Consider the following 21,392-nt stretch of genomic DNA (forward strand, 5'->3'; position numbering starts at 1 on the left):
TTTTTTTTTTTTTTTTTTTTTTTTAGCAAGGCAGGTGGCAGCACCACTGAGCTAAATCCCTGGTTCCATTTTTCTGTTTTTATGTAGTAAAAGAAAGTGACAAACTTATTTATGGGTCTCTTTGAGCTTAACCTCTGCCAGACTTATTTTGTTACTTGGCTGTTTCTTCTAGCCCATTAGTCATGTATAATACCTTATACTGTATTCTTTTATATACATACCCAAGTCTGTACTACTTTAATTTCTCACTCTTTTAAAGCCTCAGAAATGTAGTTATATAGATCACATCTTCATTTGTCTATAACAGCAAAATTTAGGAATAACTAAGGGTATTGTCTAAACGAGGAATTAGGAGACTTTTTCTTTAAAAAGATAAATGTAAATATTTTATGCTTTGCAATACTGTGTCTATACAGCTATTCATCTTTGCTACTGAAGTGCACTAGCAACCATAAAACTTAACTTAAAAAATAGCCGGTCGAGGGCGGGGATTTAGCTTAGTGGTTTCGGCGCCTGCCTCCCAAGCTCAAGGTCCTGAGTTCAATCCCTGGTACCAAAAAAAAAAAAAAAAAAAGCCAGTTAAACTTGGTCCATTTGACAATTTATTGATCCTACTCTAAATAATCACTGTTATCCTCCCAGGTTTTGTCATTGCTGTTAAAACTACATCACTTTGTATCTGGAGATAGGTTATCTCATGTTAATTATCACCAGGATATACCCCAAAGAAGGTTTAATTCTTTTGCCTTCAGTTACATAGAAGAGAATGTTTAAGGAGTTGGTTGATTATACAGGTCATAAATGGTGGGAGTCGGAATTCAAACATGATAATAGCATACAAGTTCTCAGCAATTATTTAGTTTTTCCTACTATACACGGTAGAAAGAGATTACTTATTTTAGAAATAAGAGGTTTCTGAGTTTGGTAAAACAAAACTGCAATCTAGCCAACCTTAAAGAAAAAAAAAATCCCATATACTGTGAATAATGTGTCTTAAGTCGTGAAGATTTCAAATGCATAATTATTGTTGCCCAATACCTACTGAGCATTTTAGCTGCCTTCTTGAGTGTGTGTAGGTTTAAGATACTATCCAAAGCAAGACAAAACTTTACTTACACTCAATAATTCGAATTTTTATTATGTGCCATGCTGTTTTCTAAGTTCTAGAACTGCAACAAACAAAACACAACCTGTTATGCTTCAATGGGAAAAGGTAGACAATAAAGTTACTATAAGTATGTCAGATGTGATAAAGGGATGTAGAGAAAGTATAGAACTCGCAGAAATGCGTAGAATAGATTTGTCAGAGAGACAAACAGATAAGGGGACATACATGTCAGAAGAGAAATGAAGAAGTTGACAGCTTACGATGAATCTAGAAGAGAAAACCCCCAAAGGAGAACATGGAGAAACAGCAAGGCCAGTGGAGGTGTAAGGGTGGCAGTGACATTGTATATTTTTGTTATTGCTGTCTGTTGTCAAAGTTTGGGTTGCTGGGCCTGGTGGTGCATGCCTCTAATCCCAGCACTTAGGAGGCTGAGGTAGGAGGATCACATGAGTTTGAGTCCATCTCACGGTAGACATTTTTTCAAAGTATGTAGTAGGAGGAATAAATGAAGAACTAGCAAAGGAAACTTAAGAAGTGACCCATAAAATGGAAAGATTCAAGAAAATGTAGCAAACTAGGAACTAAGGTAAAGATAGTGGATGTATAATTTGTAATCATAGGAGCAAATAAAGGACTTGAGTATCTGAGGAAATTTATGGTTCAAAAAATGGCATTGCTGTTTCCCTTTATTTTCTGTGTCCATACTATAATCTATCGGGGAATCGTCCTGCTATATATTACATTGCCATTTCTGTCTGGTTCTGTGATTAACCAATCTAAACCATCATTACTTAAGGTGTCCCTAGTATGTGGCAGCTGAAATTTTCTTTTTCACACAAAATTTTATTCTGTTATTCTATTTAGCAGGAACTTACCATATTGTTCTGATGTATATTCAGAATTTTCTGTCTACATTTTTACATGCCTATTTACTTAATTTCTCTGTACTCTTAATCAATTTCACTTCATTACAGTCTTTCCCATTGAGTATTCATTTTTAATCATTCTTTTTCATACCTTCTTCATAAAGCCTTTCCTTTCTGTTATTTATTTATTTAGCACCAGGGATCGAACTTGGGTCCTTGTGCTTGCAAGGCAGGTGGCAGAACCACTGAGCTAAATCCCCAGTCCATAGCCTCTCCTTTTTAAAAACATTGATTGTATCTTATCTTTTAGTCTAGTTTTATATTTATATTTGGCTTCTTCACATGCATATGTATTAGGTATGGATTTTTTTTCTCATTGAATTTATTGGTACATTTTAGGTGTACAGTACAGTTACATTCATCATTGGGATTTGTACCTTTACATGACAGGTCTTGGTTCTCATTTTTTCCCCTTATCCCTGCCCTCCCTTCACCCCCTCCTCCATTCCCTATTTATAAATACTTTATTTCCACTTTTCATTTTCTCATGTTTTTTTTTCTTTTCCCCTATTACCTTTCTCCTACCCTTCCCACTTTCCCTACACCTTTAGCCCTTTTCTTCCTGTTTCACATTGTCAGTCATATCATTAGGATCCTATGTACCATTATAGTTTTTCATACCAGAGAAATTATTTGGTATTTACACATGTGTGACTTATGGATACAATATGTATCCATTTTCCTGTGAATGACTCTAACTTCTCATTCTTCAAGTCTGAGTATATTCCATTTTATAGAAAAACCACATCTTCTTTATCCAGTCTCCAACTGATGGGCAAAAGGGCTGTTTCCAAGTTTTAGCTGTAAACATAGGTGCACCTATAACACTGTGATATGATTCTTTTTAATTCTTTTGGAAAGATACCCAGCAGAGGGATGGCTGGGTCAAATGGCACCTCTAGTCCCAGCTCTTTGAGGTATCTCCATATTGATTTCTATAGTGATTGCACCAGTCTGCACTCCCACCAACAATAGAGAAGGGTTCCTTTCTCCGCACGACCCTGCCAACATTTGTTATTGTTTGATTTCTTGATAGCAGCCATTCTTTGTGGGATGAGGTGGAATCTCAGTGTTGTTTTCATCTGCATCTCTCGAATGACCAATGATGTGGAACTTTTCATATATTTCCTTGCTGCTTTTACTTCTTTGTCTGAGAAATGTCAGCACGAATTAAATCTTTATAGCAGAGATTATCTGTAAATTAGTGCTTACCAATGCAGTTACATTAAGTAACACTTTTTTTTAATAGGATGAAAGATACGATCATTTGGATCCTGCTGAAGTGGAAAAAGTTGAAAAGTTTATCAGTGATGCCATGAGTTGGCTGAACAGCAAGATGAATGCACAGAACAAATTAAGTCTCACTCAAGATCCTGTGGTAAGAGTGGTAGAAATAGTTACAAAGTCAAAGGTAAGAAACTAAATGAGTTTAAGTATTAAAAACGATTGAACTGAGGACCTCATACTTGCCAGGCAGGTGCTGTACCACTGAGCTACCTCCGTAGCCCAAGGATTAAAAAATTTTAATGAAAGTCATACTTTGAGAAATAATCAAATTGTAGAAGAACTTAGAAAAACAGAAATTTAAAGGTAAATCTTTTATTTTGCTAATTTTTTAAAAAAGATTCCAGGTGTGGACTGTTTTTTAAATTTGTCACACAACTTTAGTTTTTACATTTCAAAATTAGTATAGGGCTGGGGATTTAGCTCAGTGGTGCTGCTGACTGCCTTGCAAGCACAAAGTCCTGAGTTCAATTCCTGATACAAACAAAGAAAATATTAGTATAGAATGAAATAAATCAATATGATGACTTTTGACTATTAAATAATTCAAACTTATAGATGTAGTGAGACATCTAAATTCTTCATTACATGATAGGTCTATGATCTAGTTTGAAATGTATGAACTTTAAAAGTAAAATCTCATTTTTAAAAGTTTATCTAAGCTAAGATAAAGTTTCCAGTTGAGGAAACATGTCAAAAGATGTCATGGAGGGCCCGGAATTTAGCTCAGTGATGCTGCCACCTACCTTGCAAGCACAAAGTCCTGAGTTCAATCCCCAGCACCAAAAAAAAAAAGATTTCCTGGCAAATCACCTTGAAAAACATGGTAACAAAACTTCATAAAAAGATTAGTATCCAAATAGAAAAATTACTAAAGACGCTGGATTAGCAATTGCCAGAAGAAATTCATGTCTAGTAAATACATGAAAAAGTATTCACCCATATCACTCATCTAAGAAATGCAAATCTTTGGATGTAGAGAAGTGGATGCTGTCCCCTGAGCACTTTGATTAAATTTGTTACAACTTTCTTGGAACAGAATATACATAGAACTTTGAAGAATTTAACTCAACTTCACAATTCTAGGAATTACTACATAAATTCATGCATGTATATAACAATACAGCCATTAAAAACAGTGTTTTAGATATAAAGATATGTACAATGTATTGTTAAAGATTACAGAACTAAAATAAAATGATGTCATGTATAAATTTGTTCATAGTTTTATCCTTACATATATGTATACATGAACATACTACTGGATGGGCACTGAAAAGTTAATTTATAGATGTACTTCAAGATAATTTTTACTTTGTTCAGTATTTTTGTATGTATTAAGTTTTTTATTTTATAAATTAGTTAACTAAGAGTACTTTAATTCTGTTAAAGTTTTGTCAAGAAGCTCGTGATAGGTAATCTACTTCTAATTGGGTAAGAAAGATGGAGAGTGAAACAAGAGCAGTTTGTCATCAAAACATTCTCCCTATCTCTCCATCCCTAACCCAGTCTCTCTGAAACTGGTCTTGAAAGGTTTTTTAATTTGATTAATTTATGTAGCATATTTTATTTCTGTGTAAAAAGCAAGGAAATAGAAAATAGCTGATATTTTATTTTCATGGCTTATTTTTCCATTAGCAGAAGAATTGAAAGTAAATTGTACCAGTACCCAAAAAAGAAAGAAAATTAAACTAAAAATTAAAGTTAGTCCATATATTTATATGGTTTTATTTGTTAAAGTTGTTTTCATATGAATGTTAAAAAATTGCAGTTTCCATGTTAAAATTTTTCAAATAAGTGTTATTTGACATGCTTCTCATAATTCTCAAAGCATTTGGCATATTTTCAAGGAAGAATAAAACTTATTCCTAACAGTAAATTTTTGAAATCCTGAGGAAACAAGTTGTAGAAAGATTAGATGCAAAAAACATGTTTAATATAGAATAGTTCCTAATTGCCACAAACATGTACTAACTAGAAGGCAAATTCTTCATGAACCATTTAAAGAAACAGTATGTAACTGAGCTAACATAAGATTGGAGAATTATATGGAAATTTAGAAAATTAATGTAGAATTTTGAAAGTTAATACTAACTTCTTCTGTAATGTTAAATATATTTTTTCATTTCTGTAGGAACTGGATGATTTCTGTAATCCCATCATTTACAAGCCCAAACCAAAAATAGAAGTTGCTGAAGATAAAGCAAAAGCTAACAGTGAAAACAATGGACCAGTGGATGGACAGAGTGGGCCTGAAACCAAACCAGATATAAAAGACAGCTCACAGCATACTAAATCTTCAGGAGAGATGGAAGTGGACTAAGTTTTAATTTTACCTTTATATAATTCAAACACTTCAAGTACCACAAGGTCCATTCATCTTTTACATGTGGTACACACAACAGATAGATGTTCAGTTGTTCTAAACTACTTTTTGTCATTTGTTTTTAAGAGTAGTTTTGAAGTGTTCTATGAGTGCACCTCTATTCATTTCATTGCTGCTTTTGTGAAGCTTTAGCTAAATGCAGTTGTAGAAGTCAGTTTAAGCTTTCCTGATCCATTTTGTATCAGACATGTAAGATTTAGTATGTAACTGGCAATGATCTACCTTATTTAAAGCTTAGAACTTGGATAAAACCTCAGTTCCTTTATTCAGAAAAGGATACTGTGTTGCACTATTGTTACAGAAGCATAGACAATTGCATTGTTATTCTGAAGAACAAATTAAAATTGATGTGATTTAAAGCCACTGAGGCACTGACTTTTTCTAGATTGGTATTAGTTTAAATATTAAGTGAGAGGTTACTCAACAAATTAGTCTATCTCACTGATAGATGAGAACTTCAGTTTTGTAGTCATTACAGAAATGAACCAAATCCCACATGGAAAAGAGAAAATGCAAAATTTTATGGCAAGGTGACACCAGCAGTTTGCTTCTTTTATTAGTAATATAGATTGATGTTTTCTCAAAGTAACTGTCTTTTTCAATTAAAACTTTTGATCTATTTGTGAAGGCCAGTTGCTGTTAAAATAATGCTAGCCTATACTTTCATATTATAGGGAAAATGTAGAACTACTCAGATATGCATCTGTGATGTTGATAGCCTTATTTTAGTTTTTAATAGTTGTCTCGGTTTTCTTAATAGATTTGTTAATAATACCTTAACATAGGATAAAGAGAAATGGCACAATGCATTGCATTACATACATTGATTTACTGTTATAAATACTATTGAATGAGCAGTAATAGTTGAAAAGGAGCACTTAAACTACAAGTCTTAGGAAATAATGCTTGTAATAAACTTAACAATGTTACATATCAATTGGCAAAATATATAATGTTACAAAATGTAATATGATATGATGTGATTAAATTATAGTTCCTGCTGTTAAATTACCTTTTGAAACCGTGGCTCCAGTTTTGGTGCTTCTTAAATAAGTGGGAAAAAGGGACATTAGTACTCTATGCTTCATCACCAGACTTGTTCACATCTCTTAGCTCTATCCAAAGGCTTGAAACTGTTTTCCCATGGTTAAAGACTGAAGTTACACTTCATCTTACAAGGGGAAGAAGCATAGATGAACGTATGGACCTGTGTATTCTTAATGGACCTTCGTGTTCTTAATGCTGGTCAATGACATTGACAAGTTAAAAGTTTAAAAGGCTCGCTTTTTTCCCAAAACAAAATCTTTATATTGAATTAATATTAACTTTTCTTAAGTAGTATATATGGAGAGTATAATATCTTTAGGGATAGTCATTTCTCAAAACTAGTTCTCTAATAGAGATTTTGTTTCTACAATGTAGCCTCCAGTTTTCAAAAGGAGAGTATAAAGTAGTGTGTTTTACAGGGACTTTTATTCAGCCTTTTGTGGGGAGTGTCCCTTTTTTGCATTTTAAAAAAAACCCATAGCCCTAATTTTTTTTTTTTTTTTTTTTTTTTTGGTACCAGGGATTGAACTCAGGACCTCGGATTTGTGAGGCAGGCACAGTACCACAAAGCTAAATCCCTAACATCTTTTAATGTCTTTGTCTTCTCTTAATACTCTTAAAATGAAGTAATTACATCTAATAAATTATGAAATACATTTTTTTTTTTTTTTTTGTGGTACCAGGGATCGAACTCGGTCCTTGCGCTTGCAAAGCAGGCCACCAAACCACTGAGCTAAATCCCCGGCCCGAAATACATTTTTAAAGAAATTATAGTGTTGCACATCTGTAATCCCAGCTTCTTGGGAGGCTGAGGCAAGAGGATTCCAAGTTAGAGGTCAGACTGAGCAACATAAGACTTTGTCTCAAAAATAAAAAAGAACAAAAATGACTGAGGAAAGTAGCTTAGTGTCAGAGGGTTTACCTCGCACACTCATGCCCTGGGCTTAATCCCCAGTACTGCCAAAATAAAAAACAAAAAACAGAAAGTATCAGTTACTTTTTATATCTATGTTGGATACATATAGATTCAGTTCAGAAAAAAGCATAGCTATGAAAGGGAATATGAAACACTAAAAAAAGACTAGAGCCTTTTCTTTTCTTTTTTTTTTTTTTTTTTTTGGTTTTTTGAGACAGGGTCTCACTATGTAGTTGAGACTGACCTGGAACTCACTATGTAGTCCAGGCTGGTCTCGAACTCACAGTGATCCTCCTGCCTCAGCCTCCTGAGTGCTGGGATTACAGGTGTGAGCCCCCACGCCTGGCTAGAGCCTTTTCTTAGTTAAAAATTTTCACTCCTTTAGCTAAGAGGAGGTATACCTCAGAAATTTCCTAGGAATAAATAAATGGTGGGAACAGTTCTTTGTACATCTGAATTATCTAGTATATCCTGACATTTTCTTTTCCTGTTATTATATCATTTTAGTTTTGTGTTTTAGTCATACTATATCATTTTTGTAACTACATGATACTTCATTAGTAAGTTGAATATATTCAAGGTAACATGTACTTTTTCTACCAATTAATTCAATGTGAATACTTTCAAAAGCCATTAATTCTATAAGATAGTTATTTATTGAATTAATTAAAGACAGTGTTCTCCTTAATATACTACTTTCCATAGAAAGAATGGTTTGGTCCAGTTTTAATCTTCATTGATATATGCAATACTAGCCCCCAAATTAAAGCGGCTTCAAAATAAAGAGTTGCTATTCTAGAGTGATTTTAAAAGATGCTTAGCAAAACAGAACATTGTCATATAGTATGCAGAAATTAAGTGGTGAGAACCGAGGAATATGTGCCAGACAGCATTTCTCTTCACTGAAAGGTTTAAAAAGTTTGCCATCACTGATGTTAGGACATAAAAATACAGATTAGTATAGCTTGACTCTGAAAAAATATGACTCTTGATAGCCAGCTGTACTGATTATAAATCCAAGACTGTTAAATAATATAACAAACTCTGATGTTTTAATTCCTTACCATTATACAAAATTCTTTTTTAAGAACTGAAATAAGCCAGCATGATGGTACGTGCCCATAATCCCAGAACTTGGAAGGCTGAGGCAGCAGAATTGCCCTGAGTTTAAGCCAATCCTGGACTATGTAGTGAGGTCAAAGCCAGCTTCAATGACACAGCAAGACCATGTCTCAAAAATAAGTAAATTAATTAAAATTTTAAAACATAAAGAATTAGAACAACCGAGTAAAGGTTTTAGCTATTAGAAGGACAGAAAATTTCAATTTTAAAATAGTAATAGAGGCCAGGTATGGTAGTGCATGCCTGTAACCCCAGCACTTGGGAAGCTGAGGCAGGAGGATAGCACAAGTTCAAGCCCAGCCGAAGCTATATAGTGAGTTCAAGGCCAGCCTGAATTCCCTAGTGAGACCCTATCTCAAAAAACATAACAACAACAATAATAATAATAATAAAACATTTACTAAGGACAAAAGTAGAGACTTCTTAGACCTTTAAGTGACTAGGATTGATTTTTAGCATATTTATGATTATTTCTTAGACAGAAATATTTAAAGTGAATTCTGGAGCTCAAATAGTGACAGTTTTCAAACCATTATGTCACAGTTAGCATATCTATAATTTTTGAAAAATTATCCACATGTAAAAGTAATATACATTATTTATAGTGATCAAATTAGCTCAGTTTAACCATTAATAGATGTAACTATACCTCTGATTTTACAAATCTGATAAAAGCCTTTAAACATTTCCATTTTAGGATTTTGTATTTTGTTTTAAATAGTACTTGGTAGTCTGCTACAATTAATTTTACACACAGGGCTGGGCGTATAGCTCAGTGGTAGAGCACTTAACTTGCCTACCACGTAAGAGGACCTGAGTTCAATTTAGAAGTGATCCCCCCCACCATACTGAGGATTGAATTCGGGTCCTTAAGCTTGCAAGGCAGGTGCTGGAACCACTGAGCTAAATCCCCAGCTAGAATTGATTCTTAAATGTCAGAAAAATACTAACTTCCATTTTTCTCATATTGTAGAATTTTACAGGAAAATTCGTTTTTAAAGTAAATGTTACCATTATAGTTAAGCTTCAAAATTTTGAATTGAAACAGAATTTGGTTTTGTGATACTCAATTTTATAAAATTAAATGACCATAGCTTATTGCAGTGATATATCAATATATATTTGAAGTCCTATAGAATGGGTTAAATAAAAGTTGGCCACACGTATGAGGCAAGCGTGGTCCAGCATTTGAGAGACTGTAGAAAATTTGCTAGTTGCAGGCCAGCCTGGGTTACAACATAGAGAATTCAAGGCCAATGTGAGCTACATAGTGAGACCCTGTCTCCCAAACAAAACAGCTAGTATGGTGGTACACACCTGGCCTGTAATCCTGGCTTTCTGGGAGGATAAGGCAGGAGGTTCACAAGTTCAAGTCCCACCTGGATAACGTAGCCTGACCCTATTTCAAAATAAAAAGGGCAAGGGATGTAGCTCAGTGTGAAGGCCTTGGGTTCAATTCCTCATATTAAAATAAGAATGATGTCAAATGCCATGCGAAGGTGACACAATATACTTTATAACAATCTAAATGATCTTAAAGCAGCCAGTAAATTTCAGAAGACAGCACTTTTGAACCAAAGTTTAAACATTTCTTTTTGCTTTTCATCAAGGTCTGATTTAAAGTAGAATTTAAAAATAATTCAGTATATCATTTTATTTTGATAAAAATGCAATGCAAAGACAAGTACCCTTAACCAAAATAAGCAAACAAAAAATTTCACCTGTTTAATTGTCACATCTCTAATTTAAAATGCACTGAAATTAATACTATTAATTCAGTTATACTCAAGTTTACTAACAAAACAACTTTGGGTTTAGATGCTGCCAAATGCCTTTATATATATGGGATGAGGAATGTTAATTCATAGGTATTTATTTGAAACAATAAAAGAGCATTTGGAATTTTAAGAATGTCAAAAACCAACTGTTTCTTAGAAGGAAATGTAAATGGAAGTGTCCAGCCTTGTAGGTTTTAATGGCTCTTTCATATTCAGCATATTGTTAAATATATTCTCAAAATATATTAGAAGACACAGTTTACAAATCAAAGAAATAAAAATTAATAATTGAACATAACATTTGATTCAATCTGTCAGTCAAAAGCCACAACAACAAAAATCTAGATAGTATGGTCTTTGCTTTGGATATAATTAATTCTTATACCCTAAGTCACAGTATGAACATTAAGGAAATGTATAAATAACTTAAAATTATATATCCTATAAGGTCGGTAAAATTCAACATGCCTAATTGTGTTCTAATATGAGTCACAGATGGTTCTTACTGTCTTTGTCCTCGTACTTAGTTCTAGACCAGTGATGGAGAACCTGTGGTACTCATGTTACTGTGTTCTTAAGACAAAAGATGTTAATGTAGAATTGTTTTTTCTGAACTAAAACCTCAGTATTCAGGTTTAATCCCAGTGTTGGGAATTTGTGATGTGGGTTTTGGGTTGCTGTTTGGCACTCAGTCTCTAAAAGGTTTGCTGTCACTGTTCTAGGCTCACCGTGTTTTTGTCAAGTATATGATACTTTATTTGGGAATATCCTTTAGATCTTTTCTTTCTTGATATTTATATCCTATCATTTAACTTTATTACCTTTGTTTCCTTTAACACTGTTACTGTTAAGAATTTTTACCTTTTAATTCACATTTGATAAGCCACGTTACAAATTTATGTATGTAATGTTTCTAAAATGCAGTAGTGGCACAGAGTAGATTCTTCATATTCTGACCTTAGAATTTAAACAGTTCTGCAATACTTAGTGTGGACTAAAAAAGTCAGTTTTGTGAGCGTTGTCATCAAATAACCAACGTCCCTCTTTTTTAACTCAGAAAACAGTATGACAAAATAACAAGTGTTGAAAATGCAAAATTGTTAAGATTAGACACCTTCAAGTCTTTGCTAATCTCTGATTATATGTGTACATGTATTTTCGTCATCCCTGTTTTTAGTTCCCTAAGTTTTTGTGTTCTGAGGACTTTTAGTTAAAATACTCTTAAAATCATATGAATTCACTTAGAAGTAAAAATGTATTTAGAAATGGACACCTAAGTAAAGAAAGTTTTTAAAGTGATATATTTTTCCTTATTAGTCAACTTTTATGGCTTAATCTTGGAAGGAGACTCACATTAAGTGGTTATTTTTTATATTTAGTAGGAAGAAGCCATTGTTATTACTATAATATATTGAAGCAATTGTTTGATGAAATTACTAGATTGTTTAGTATTCATAGTATCGTTTCCAGTTGATTTTTTCTTTTCTCCAACCATTGTTAAAATAATTTATGTACGCACTAACTCCAGTCATGACTGTAAATTACCTTTTTCTTTTTTTTAGGTCCTGGGGATCGAACTCAGTTCCTTGAGCTTGCAAAGCAGGCAGTGGAACCACTGAGCTAAATCCCCAGCCCTGTACATTAACTTTTAAAACAGTTTAGTTCCTATTAGCTACTTCTTTTTTTCTTCTTTTTAAGAGAACTCTATATTTGATTCCTCAATTTGTTTTCAAAGCAGTAAGAAAATGGTAATCAAATATGCTGTGTCTATAAAAATAAGAGTTTTGCATGTGATCTATCATACCTTTAATGAACAGACATGAGAATAGTTTGTGGTGTTAAAGGTGCTAATATTCTAAGAATACAGTTTTTGGCATACAATTATGGTTCACAAATATATCTAGAAGAATGTCCAAATATGGCAGTATCAATGTATATAAAACATTTCCAATGTATGTAAGTTGTATCTTTACACTAGTAAGCACACAAATAGCAACTGATAAATGCAATTTCATTTCTGGATGGCAGTGCACATTGTCAAGAAGTCATGTAATTATAATAAATACATATATCTACATGCTTTTTGAACCATGAGTTTTGGACACCTAACATTTAATTTTCATATTTTGAATTTCACTGACTTGATAATCTTTGAAAGAGTCATCAAGTTCATACTCAGAAATTTGTTAGGCATAATGTATCTGAATAAATTGGCAAACTTTTAAAGCTTTTAAATACTTGATTCTGAAAACTAAAATGGTAGTTTGTTTGCTAATGTTGGAAGTGTTAATGGAGGAAAAAAACAAATACTTAAGAAATTCTCAACAGGGATAAGAAAGTCCTTTCCCCAAAGATTCTGATAACAGCTCCTCACTTTTAATAATTGTTTTTCTTGACAGATAGCTTAGTATGTTTGGATAAGAACATGATTGAGGTCTCTTGTAGATTAGAGCATGTAGTGTTTAATCTTCTAGGAGTCCAGTAACTTGTAAATATTTAAAGGATATAGATCTTCAATTTAGAAAAATGTTTATACTTCATGCACTTTAAACTTTCCAATGAAATGCAAATAAATGTTTTTACAGTCTAGATAACTGAACATTAGTAGTTCACTGCTGGTCAACCATTCATGTTCCAGGGAGAACAGAAGGGTTTTATTTATTTTTTTTTTCTTTTGGTACCAGGAATTGAACTCAGGACCTTGCACTTGCCAGGCAGGTGCAGCACCACTGAGCTAAATCCCCAGCCTTGGGTTTTCTTTTTTTAAAAATTCTATATTCCTTGATTAAAGAGGAAAGAGGTGAGGAGGGAATGCCTCTTGATTGTATGTATCTCACAATACTTTATCTTCAGTTTTCCCCTTTTTAAAGGTAAAGAAATAGGCTCAACATGTTTCACACAGCCCACAGATATCAGAAAGTAATATGAAGGCTGCTGTATCCAGGACCTCACTTTTCCACAATATTTGCCTGTTGAACATCACTGATGATAAAGCATTAGAAACCTGAAAGGATTTGTGTATTGGCTTTAGAGATCACAAGGATTAGGTTAGTTTGAGAATAAATAGTATTGAAAATGTAACAAACTGTACTAAAGACAGTAAAGAAAAGAAACATACAAGTCACACAAAAGCATTCTAAATATCAATAATTACAGTAAGTACCATAAAGGTGTCAATTTAAATATAATGTGGTTTTACAAAGAGATATAATGATGTCATAGAGTAAAAGGCAATGCTTATCAAATGACATGAAACAATAGATAAAATAACTAAAAACAAAAAAGTATTGATAACTGTATCTCATAAATACATGTCAATTTAAAAAAAATAAATTTTAAAGAGTATGCTTTCATAATAATAAGTGGAACAGCTGACCAGGAATGTAACAACTCTGAAATAATAACCTCAAATATATAAAGCAATTGACAATGAGAAAATAAGGCAGCCCATAAGAATAGTGCTAATTAGCAGAAAGTAATAGGTACATAAAAGACTACAACAAAATTTTTAAAGCTAGAGCTAATATATTTACATAAATTCTGTAGACCATTTGTAATATTTATAGAAATGGATATAGTAGACAAAGCAACTCTCAGTACCATAAACTATCATGCAGACTTTCAGCCAAGAGTATTAGAAATACGAAGATACTCAAATTCCCTGTGTATTTCAATAAAAAGAATAATGTCAAATCATATTGAAAATCAGAGACTGCATCCAATAAAATGACAATACTTTAAGCATACTTTAAATTACAAATGTATCCCTTAAATTCCAACTCATGCTGAGTACTCCCAGTTCCTATTGCAGATGTCCTTACATGTGGACATGCATGTATAATGCAACTGGTATGTTAATTGTATTTGCAAAGTGTACTAGAATGCAAGCTCCATAGAGCAAGGGCTTTCATCTTTGTTCCCAAGCAGCTACAAGGATGCCTACTACAGAAAAAGAGATCAGTAATTTTTAAATAAATGGAAGCTAGATGTCTATTAGTAGGAGCAACTGATACACTTAGTAATATGCTTTATATGCATTCACTTAAAAATGAAGATTTAAAGATTTCGTGATACAGTCATCCAAGTAATGATGTAAATAGAAAAACCTTAAAAAGGAAAAGGGCTGAGGATTTAGCTCAGTGGCGCCACACCTGCCTTGCAAGTGCAAGGTCCTGAGTTCAATCTCTGGTACCAAAAAAGAAAATAATGTAGAAGTTGATAATGGAATTCAAGGATCAATAAAATAAAAACCTCTAACTGGATAATATTTTTTTAAAAAACTGCCAAGTAAGGTGGCACATACCTGTAATCCTAGCACTTGAGAGGTTGAGATATGAAAATCGCTACAAGTTCAAGGCCAGCCTGAACTGCAGTAGTGAGACCCTGTCCCAAAAAAATCTCAATAAAAAAATTTGAATTTAAAAATAGCTAAGCTTGTAACAAAGTTGATCAGAGAAAACAAGTATTAAAAAAATTTACTTTTGAGTCAAAAGTCTACCCTCTAAAAATATACCATGCTGTATTAATTTCTAGTTGCCATAATGAAAGACCTATGACAGACCAGCTTTATAAAAAAGAGGCTTATTTAGTTTACAGTTTGGGAAATTCAGGAGCATGATACCTGCTGTGGCTTAGTTGTGATCTAGGCCCTCTTGGCTGCATTTCTTTAAGTCAGCAGTGGCAGATGGAAGAGATTACATCTTCATACAAGAAGCCCAAGAGAGCTGGGTGGGGAAAACTAGGAATTGGGGAAAACCCTCTGAATAGCTCAATCTCTTTGAATGCAGGGCCCCAAAGACCTCCCACAAGGCCCCACCTGTTAAAAAGTTCCACCACTTCCCAATGCAAACACTCAGGTTCAAGCTCAAAACACATTCAAACTATAGCACAATATTCCAGGAATAAGTCCTTTTAATTATTTTAGAAATGAGAGAAGAAACAATCCTTCCTATTAAGCCAATTTTGCCATGTACTCTTAATAGAAAACCAGAGAAGGATGACGTGAACAAAATTACCTAAACACTCCTTAATATAGATACAGGAAATCACAAGTTTTGTAAATTCCAACACTGAATTTATGTTTAAAATATACTACTCTAACTGGCTCCCTCCTGCTCTGGGTCCTAATTTTGTTCCAACAGAGGATTGAAGCCAACAAACCAGCAAGCAGTAGGGAATGACCAAGTACACGTTTGCTTATTAGGAAGAACCAAAAGAAGGTGGGGCCAGAGATTTAGTTCAGTGGGTCCACCACCTGTATTGCAAGCACCAGAGTTTGATCCCCTGTACACCTGTACCCCCCCAAAATGGACTGTCAAGGAATGGTGATATTTTGAAAGGAATCTTTTTTGAGATTGATTGGTCTTAAAATGTAAATATGTCTTAGAGATCAAGATTAATACTTTTCCTGGCTTCATCAAAAAAAAAATTTTTTTTTGAGACAACATCTAACTATAGTCAGGATGGCCTTGAACTTGTGATCCTCCTGCCTTGGCCTCCCAAGTGCTGAAATTACAGATGTGTGCCACCACAACCAGCTATTGAAAACATTCTTAAGAGAAACCAACATTTTCCCTTTTGTTTTTTTTAAACTGCAGTGATGCCAGTACAGTTCAGTGTCACAGCTTATGAGTCATACTGAGAGCCCAGAAAATTTACATTGCTAACACTGCTTTTCCGCCATTAATACAAATGTCAAAACTTAGAAAAGCAAAGAAAACCTTACACGGTGGAACCTCTAGTTACAACTGATCTGACAACTTGGGTTACAACTGGAATTTTAGTTTTAACTTACGACAAAAATATTGAGTTCTGACCCACATGCTGGCCATTTGTGCTTTTATATGGTCTCAAATAATAGATTTAACCCTTAAAGAGTTCTGAAGGAACATTACAACACACTTTCCTGTGAATGGGTTAATTGAGAAATCCTGGGCCAATGTCTGTTAAGGACACTGAGATCTGCCTGTATGCAGGAGACAGACTTTGAAGGCTGTGTAGAGGAGCCTGAGCCTTCATTTGATCAACATGAATGAGTTACAACCAGCCCTCAGAAACAAACCAAGTCTGTAAGTCAAGGGTCCATATAAAATTATTATAAAATAATTTTTATTTTGTGGATATCTAATACACTGACACTTTGGTGACCCCTAGGTCATCATAGGCCTTAAAATGAGAATATTGTCTAGGATAATTTAAAGAGTAAGAGTTAATAAGGAAAATGGAATAATCACAATGACCATACCAAAATATGACTAAAAAAGAGAAAAAGGAAACAGAACACATGGGAAATAAAAAGCATTTCAAAATGGGAAAGTGAAACACAATTATGCCAGTTATTTATACTAAAAATAACAGCACTGAGCACTTGAGCCAGGCATGGTGGGAAATACCTGTAATCCCAGCACTTGGGAGGCTGAGGCAGGAAGATCACCACGAGTTTGCAGCCAGCCTAGACTATATAGTGAGTTCAAGGACAGCCTGAACTACATGGCAAGACCTTGCCTCGAATGAACGAGTGAATGAATGTATGCCTGCACTCACACAGGATTTTTCAAGATGACTGAAGTGCCCAGGATCTACCACCTCTTCCATGGGGAAACACAAAATTTGCTCATCTCTGCCTGCATTGTGAGGTAATTTATTAGAACACTGGAAATAAGACTGAGAACCTTGTAGAGACCTGGGTCAAAAGTATAATAAAAGATTCAAAATATTCCATCTGTTGCTGTGGCCCTTCCACTGTGGGAAGGAGAGTCTCCCCTTCAAAGGATGAAAGTGAAATTGGGCCCCAGCAAATTCTGTTGGTATGGGTACTATCAATCCTTGGGCTTGCTGCAGCCCACTTAGAAGAGTGACCTGGAATCTGTACAAGCCTTGCTTTGGAACAGAATCTCAAATCATCCCCAAGTGAACCCCTGTAAGGAAAGTTAAAACTTTAAGTTGGAAAGGATTGGGTTAAGGCTTTCGGCTCTCTAAGGTGCATAATCACTAGTTCACCTCTTCTTTCCCTGGATACCTGGCCAGTTCCCTGGAAAAAAGCAGGAAGGACTTTGTTAAAAAGACCAGATGTTCTTAACATCAAGATAAGGAATGTGATGCATTCCGCCCCTCCCGGACCCCTGGCCAGGGCCTGGTTGGGACGTGACTGCAAGCACATTCACCTTTTTCGCGCCAAAAGTACAGGTAGTTTTACTACCTTTGTCTAGATAGCTATATAAACAGCCCACCTAGCCCAGGCTGCTGCTGCTGTCTTACGCCCGGAATTGAGACTTGTAGCCGAAGGGACTGCTGAAAAGACCCGTGCTGTGTTGCGAGTGATGCACCTAATTCCTCCAACATTCCAGTGTTGTTGCCAGAGAGCCTAAGGGTAATTTCCCGGATAGAGTCCCTCTTGCTGTTAGAGGACTCTTTCTTTGTCCTCTCCATTCTTTCTTTTGTTTTCTGTATGCGCATATCCTTCAATAAACTTTCCCTTTTGTACTTATTTAAGGCTGGTGGATGTTCTTTTAGCGGATGGAGCCAAATTAATTAGGAGACCGTGCACCACAAAGGGCAATAAATAAAATTTGTCCTTACAATCCCCAAGGGATTACAGCCAGGAACCATTTGAGAAAGAATCTATTATCTGAATTTGGACTGGTTAAGGGGGGAGGAACAAAAGTCTGCATATTCCTAACCTCTGGTACTCTGAAGAAATTCTACTATTCTGGCTCAGTGGGTAGTGTTATGAACCCAACTTGGCCAGCAGAGTGGCTTATACTCAAACCCTCTGCACTGAAGGGGAGAGCTGTTGTGACACAGAAACAGAGGAAGACAAGAACTTGCCCTCTGAAACCAGGGGCACAGCCATCTGTATGGATTTGCCTGGTGCCAAGAATGAAGGTGGTTGCCCACGATTCCCAACAGCAACACATCCTCCACACCAGCACAGTTGCCTGCTATGGACAGGGCAAGGAAAGAATACCCTGGGTCTGCTGCCTCCCACCCATAATGAAGGCTGAGGTGGCCTATAGCAATGGCTTGGCTCAGGTAGTAACCCAGCACACGGCCCAAGGAGGTCTGGAGAGAAACTCACCAGGCTCTGCAATGCCACATGCCTGGGACATTAGTTGAAGGAGCTGGGGGTAGAACACCAGGTGAATGCACTAACCTAAAATCAAAATGAATCAAAGATCTAAATATTAAGACACACTAAACCTGCCATAAAGGAGAATAGGTAGAATGCTTGAGGACCTAGGAGTAGGTAAAGACTTCATGAACAAAACCCTAATCACACAGGAACTATTACAAATGATTGACATTTGGGAACTCATTAAGCTTCTGAACAGCAAAAGAAATCACCAACAGAGAAGAGACAACCTACAATGCAGAAAAAATTTTTGCCAGCTGTTTCCCAATCAAAGGAATACTACCCAGAATATATGAAGAACTCAAAAAAAAATCAAACTCCCCAAATTTAAAGACCTAATTCAAACATGGACATCTGAAGTGAATAGACACTTCTCAGCTGAAGAAGTAGGAACAGTAAAAAAAAAAAAAAGAAAAAAATTAACATCACTGATCATTCGAGATGCAAATTAAAACATTGATCTCTAGAAAGAACACCTGTTATCAAGAAATAAAGCAATAACGAATTGTGGAGAGGCTGTGGGGAAAAAGGAACACTTCTCCACTGTTGGTGGGAGTGTAGACTGGTGCAACCACTGTGGAAGTTGGTGTTCCATTTGACCCAGCTATTCCCTTCTTGGTATCTTTTCCAAAAGTATTAAAACCATCATACCACAGTGATATATGCACACTTATGTTTATAGCAGCACAGTTTGTGATAGCTAAATCTTGGAAACAGCACAAATGCCTATCAACTGACAAATAGATAAAGATGTGGTTTTGTTATACAATGGAGTACTATTCTGCCATAAAGAAGAATGAGCTTGAGACATTTTAACTAAATGGATGCATCTTAAGACCCTCCTCAAGTGAAATATATCAGACACACATGTTTACTTCATTGTTTCTCTTGTATGAGAAACCAAAAGTGGAAATAAGGAAATATTATACTAAAATGTATAATAGATAATGGAAAGAAAATGTTCAAATGAGAAAGGGGGAAGCAAAGAAGGGACAAGATTTTGAGGGGACAGTTTAGGTGTAAGTCATACCAGAAGGATCACACCTAAACAAAATAAAAGTTATATATTACCAAAAAAGGTTATATATTACAAACCCAGAGTTACCATAACATCAAATAGAGAAAATCTGAAATCATTTCCTACAAGATCAGGAACAAGACAAGCGTGTTCACTTTTACCACTCTTATTCAATATAACAGAAGTTTTAGCCAGAGAAACACCTGAAAGAAATAGAAGGCATACAAATAGGAAGAGTAGAAGTCAAATCATTCCTGTTTGTAGATGATATGCCTCCCTATATATAAAACCTAGACCACCAAAAGACTAGAAGTAAATAATCAGGACAAAACAAAATCCACATACAAAAAAAATTATAGTTTTTCTATATGCCAATAAAGATATTGCTGGAAAAGAAATCATGTAAGCAATGTCATTTACAACAGCTACCAAAACAACAAAAACAAAACAAAAAAAAACCCTAAGAATAAATTTAAGGAAATCAAAGACCTCTACAATGAAAATTACAAGTTACTAATCAAAGAAATTGAGAAAGACACTAAAAAAGAGAAAGATGGAAGAATAATGTTAAAGTTGAATTCAGTCCATTAAAACACCAATGATATTCTTCTCAGAACTGGAAAAAATAATACTAAAATTGATATGGAAGCACAAAAGACCTGAATGGACACAAAATCTTGAGCAAAAAGAAAAAGCTAAAAAGACAATACCAGATTTCAAGACATAATACAGAATCACAGTGACCAAAAGAGCATGGTTTTCACATAAAAATAGACAAACTATTGCAATGCAAGAGATCCCAGAAATAAATGCATCTACAGCCAACTCATTCTCAACAAAGGTGCCAAACGCATATATTGTTTTTCCAACAAATATCACTGGCAAAGCTATATCCACACACAGAAGACTGACATTTGATCTTTATATCTCATCCTGCACAAAAATCAACCCAAAAAGGACCAAAGTCCTAAATGTAAGACCCAAAACTCTAAAAATTACTAAAAGAAAACATAGGGAGAACACTTCTAAGACATCTGCACAAGCAATGATGTTATATATACAACACAAAAAACATAGGAAACAACATAAAAATTGACAAATGAAATTATATAAAACTGAAAACCCACCAAAGAAAAAATATGAGAAAAGGAAAAAATGGAAACGAAGTCTTTGTAAATAGGGGAGGGTGGAGGGGGGAAAGGGAGGACAGGGGTGTGGGGAAAAAATGAGAACCAAGATCTGCCATGTAAAGGTACACGATCCCAATGATGAATGTAATTGTACTGTATACTTAAAAAGTACCAATAAACTCAATGAGAAAAAAAAAAAATCTGAAAACCCACCTACAATCTGAGTATTCTGGGAGGCTGAATTGGGAAGATTGCAACTTTGAGCCTAGCCTGGCAATTTAGTGACTTAGTGAGACCATATCTCTAAATAAAAATATTTTTAAAAGTCTGGGGGCCGGGGATTTAGCTCAGTGGTTTGGTGGCCTGCCTTGCAAGTGCAAGGACCCGAGTTCAATCCCCGGTACCAAAAAAAAATAAAAATAAAAATTAAAAAAAAAATAAAAGTCTGGGATAGGGCCAGAGATTTAGCTCAGTAATACTGTGCCTACCTCACAAGCAGAAGGTTCTGGGATCAATTCCCGGCACCAGGGAAAAAAAAAAAAAAAA

General features: G+C 34.8%; 1 protein-coding gene across 3 annotated transcripts in view; it reads left to right on the plus strand.

Moving 5' to 3' along the window:
- Hspa4l (heat shock protein family A (Hsp70) member 4 like) overlaps positions 1–7,251 on the plus strand; it is a 54,893-nt gene extending 47,642 nt beyond the window's left edge. The window contains exons 17-18 of one of the 3 annotated variants that reach the window (XM_033759890.1): positions 3,284–3,445; positions 5,453–7,251. In XM_033759890.1, coding sequence (XP_033615781.1) covers positions 3,284–3,445; positions 5,453–5,641 — 351 coding nt within the window. In that variant the 3' untranslated portion in view covers positions 5,642–7,251. The remainder of the gene's footprint in view (positions 1–3,283; positions 3,446–5,452) is intronic. The other 2 variants (XM_010618851.3, XM_010618850.3) reach the window with 2 other exon arrangements.
- The last annotated feature ends 14,141 nt before the right edge of the window (positions 7,252–21,392 follow it).

This window comes from Fukomys damarensis, unplaced genomic scaffold (assembly GCF_012274545.1).
Source record: "Fukomys damarensis isolate Sample0158 unplaced genomic scaffold, DMR_v1.0_HiC HiC_scaffold_38, whole genome shotgun sequence".
Classification (NCBI taxonomy): domain Eukaryota; kingdom Metazoa; phylum Chordata; class Mammalia; order Rodentia; family Bathyergidae; genus Fukomys; species Fukomys damarensis.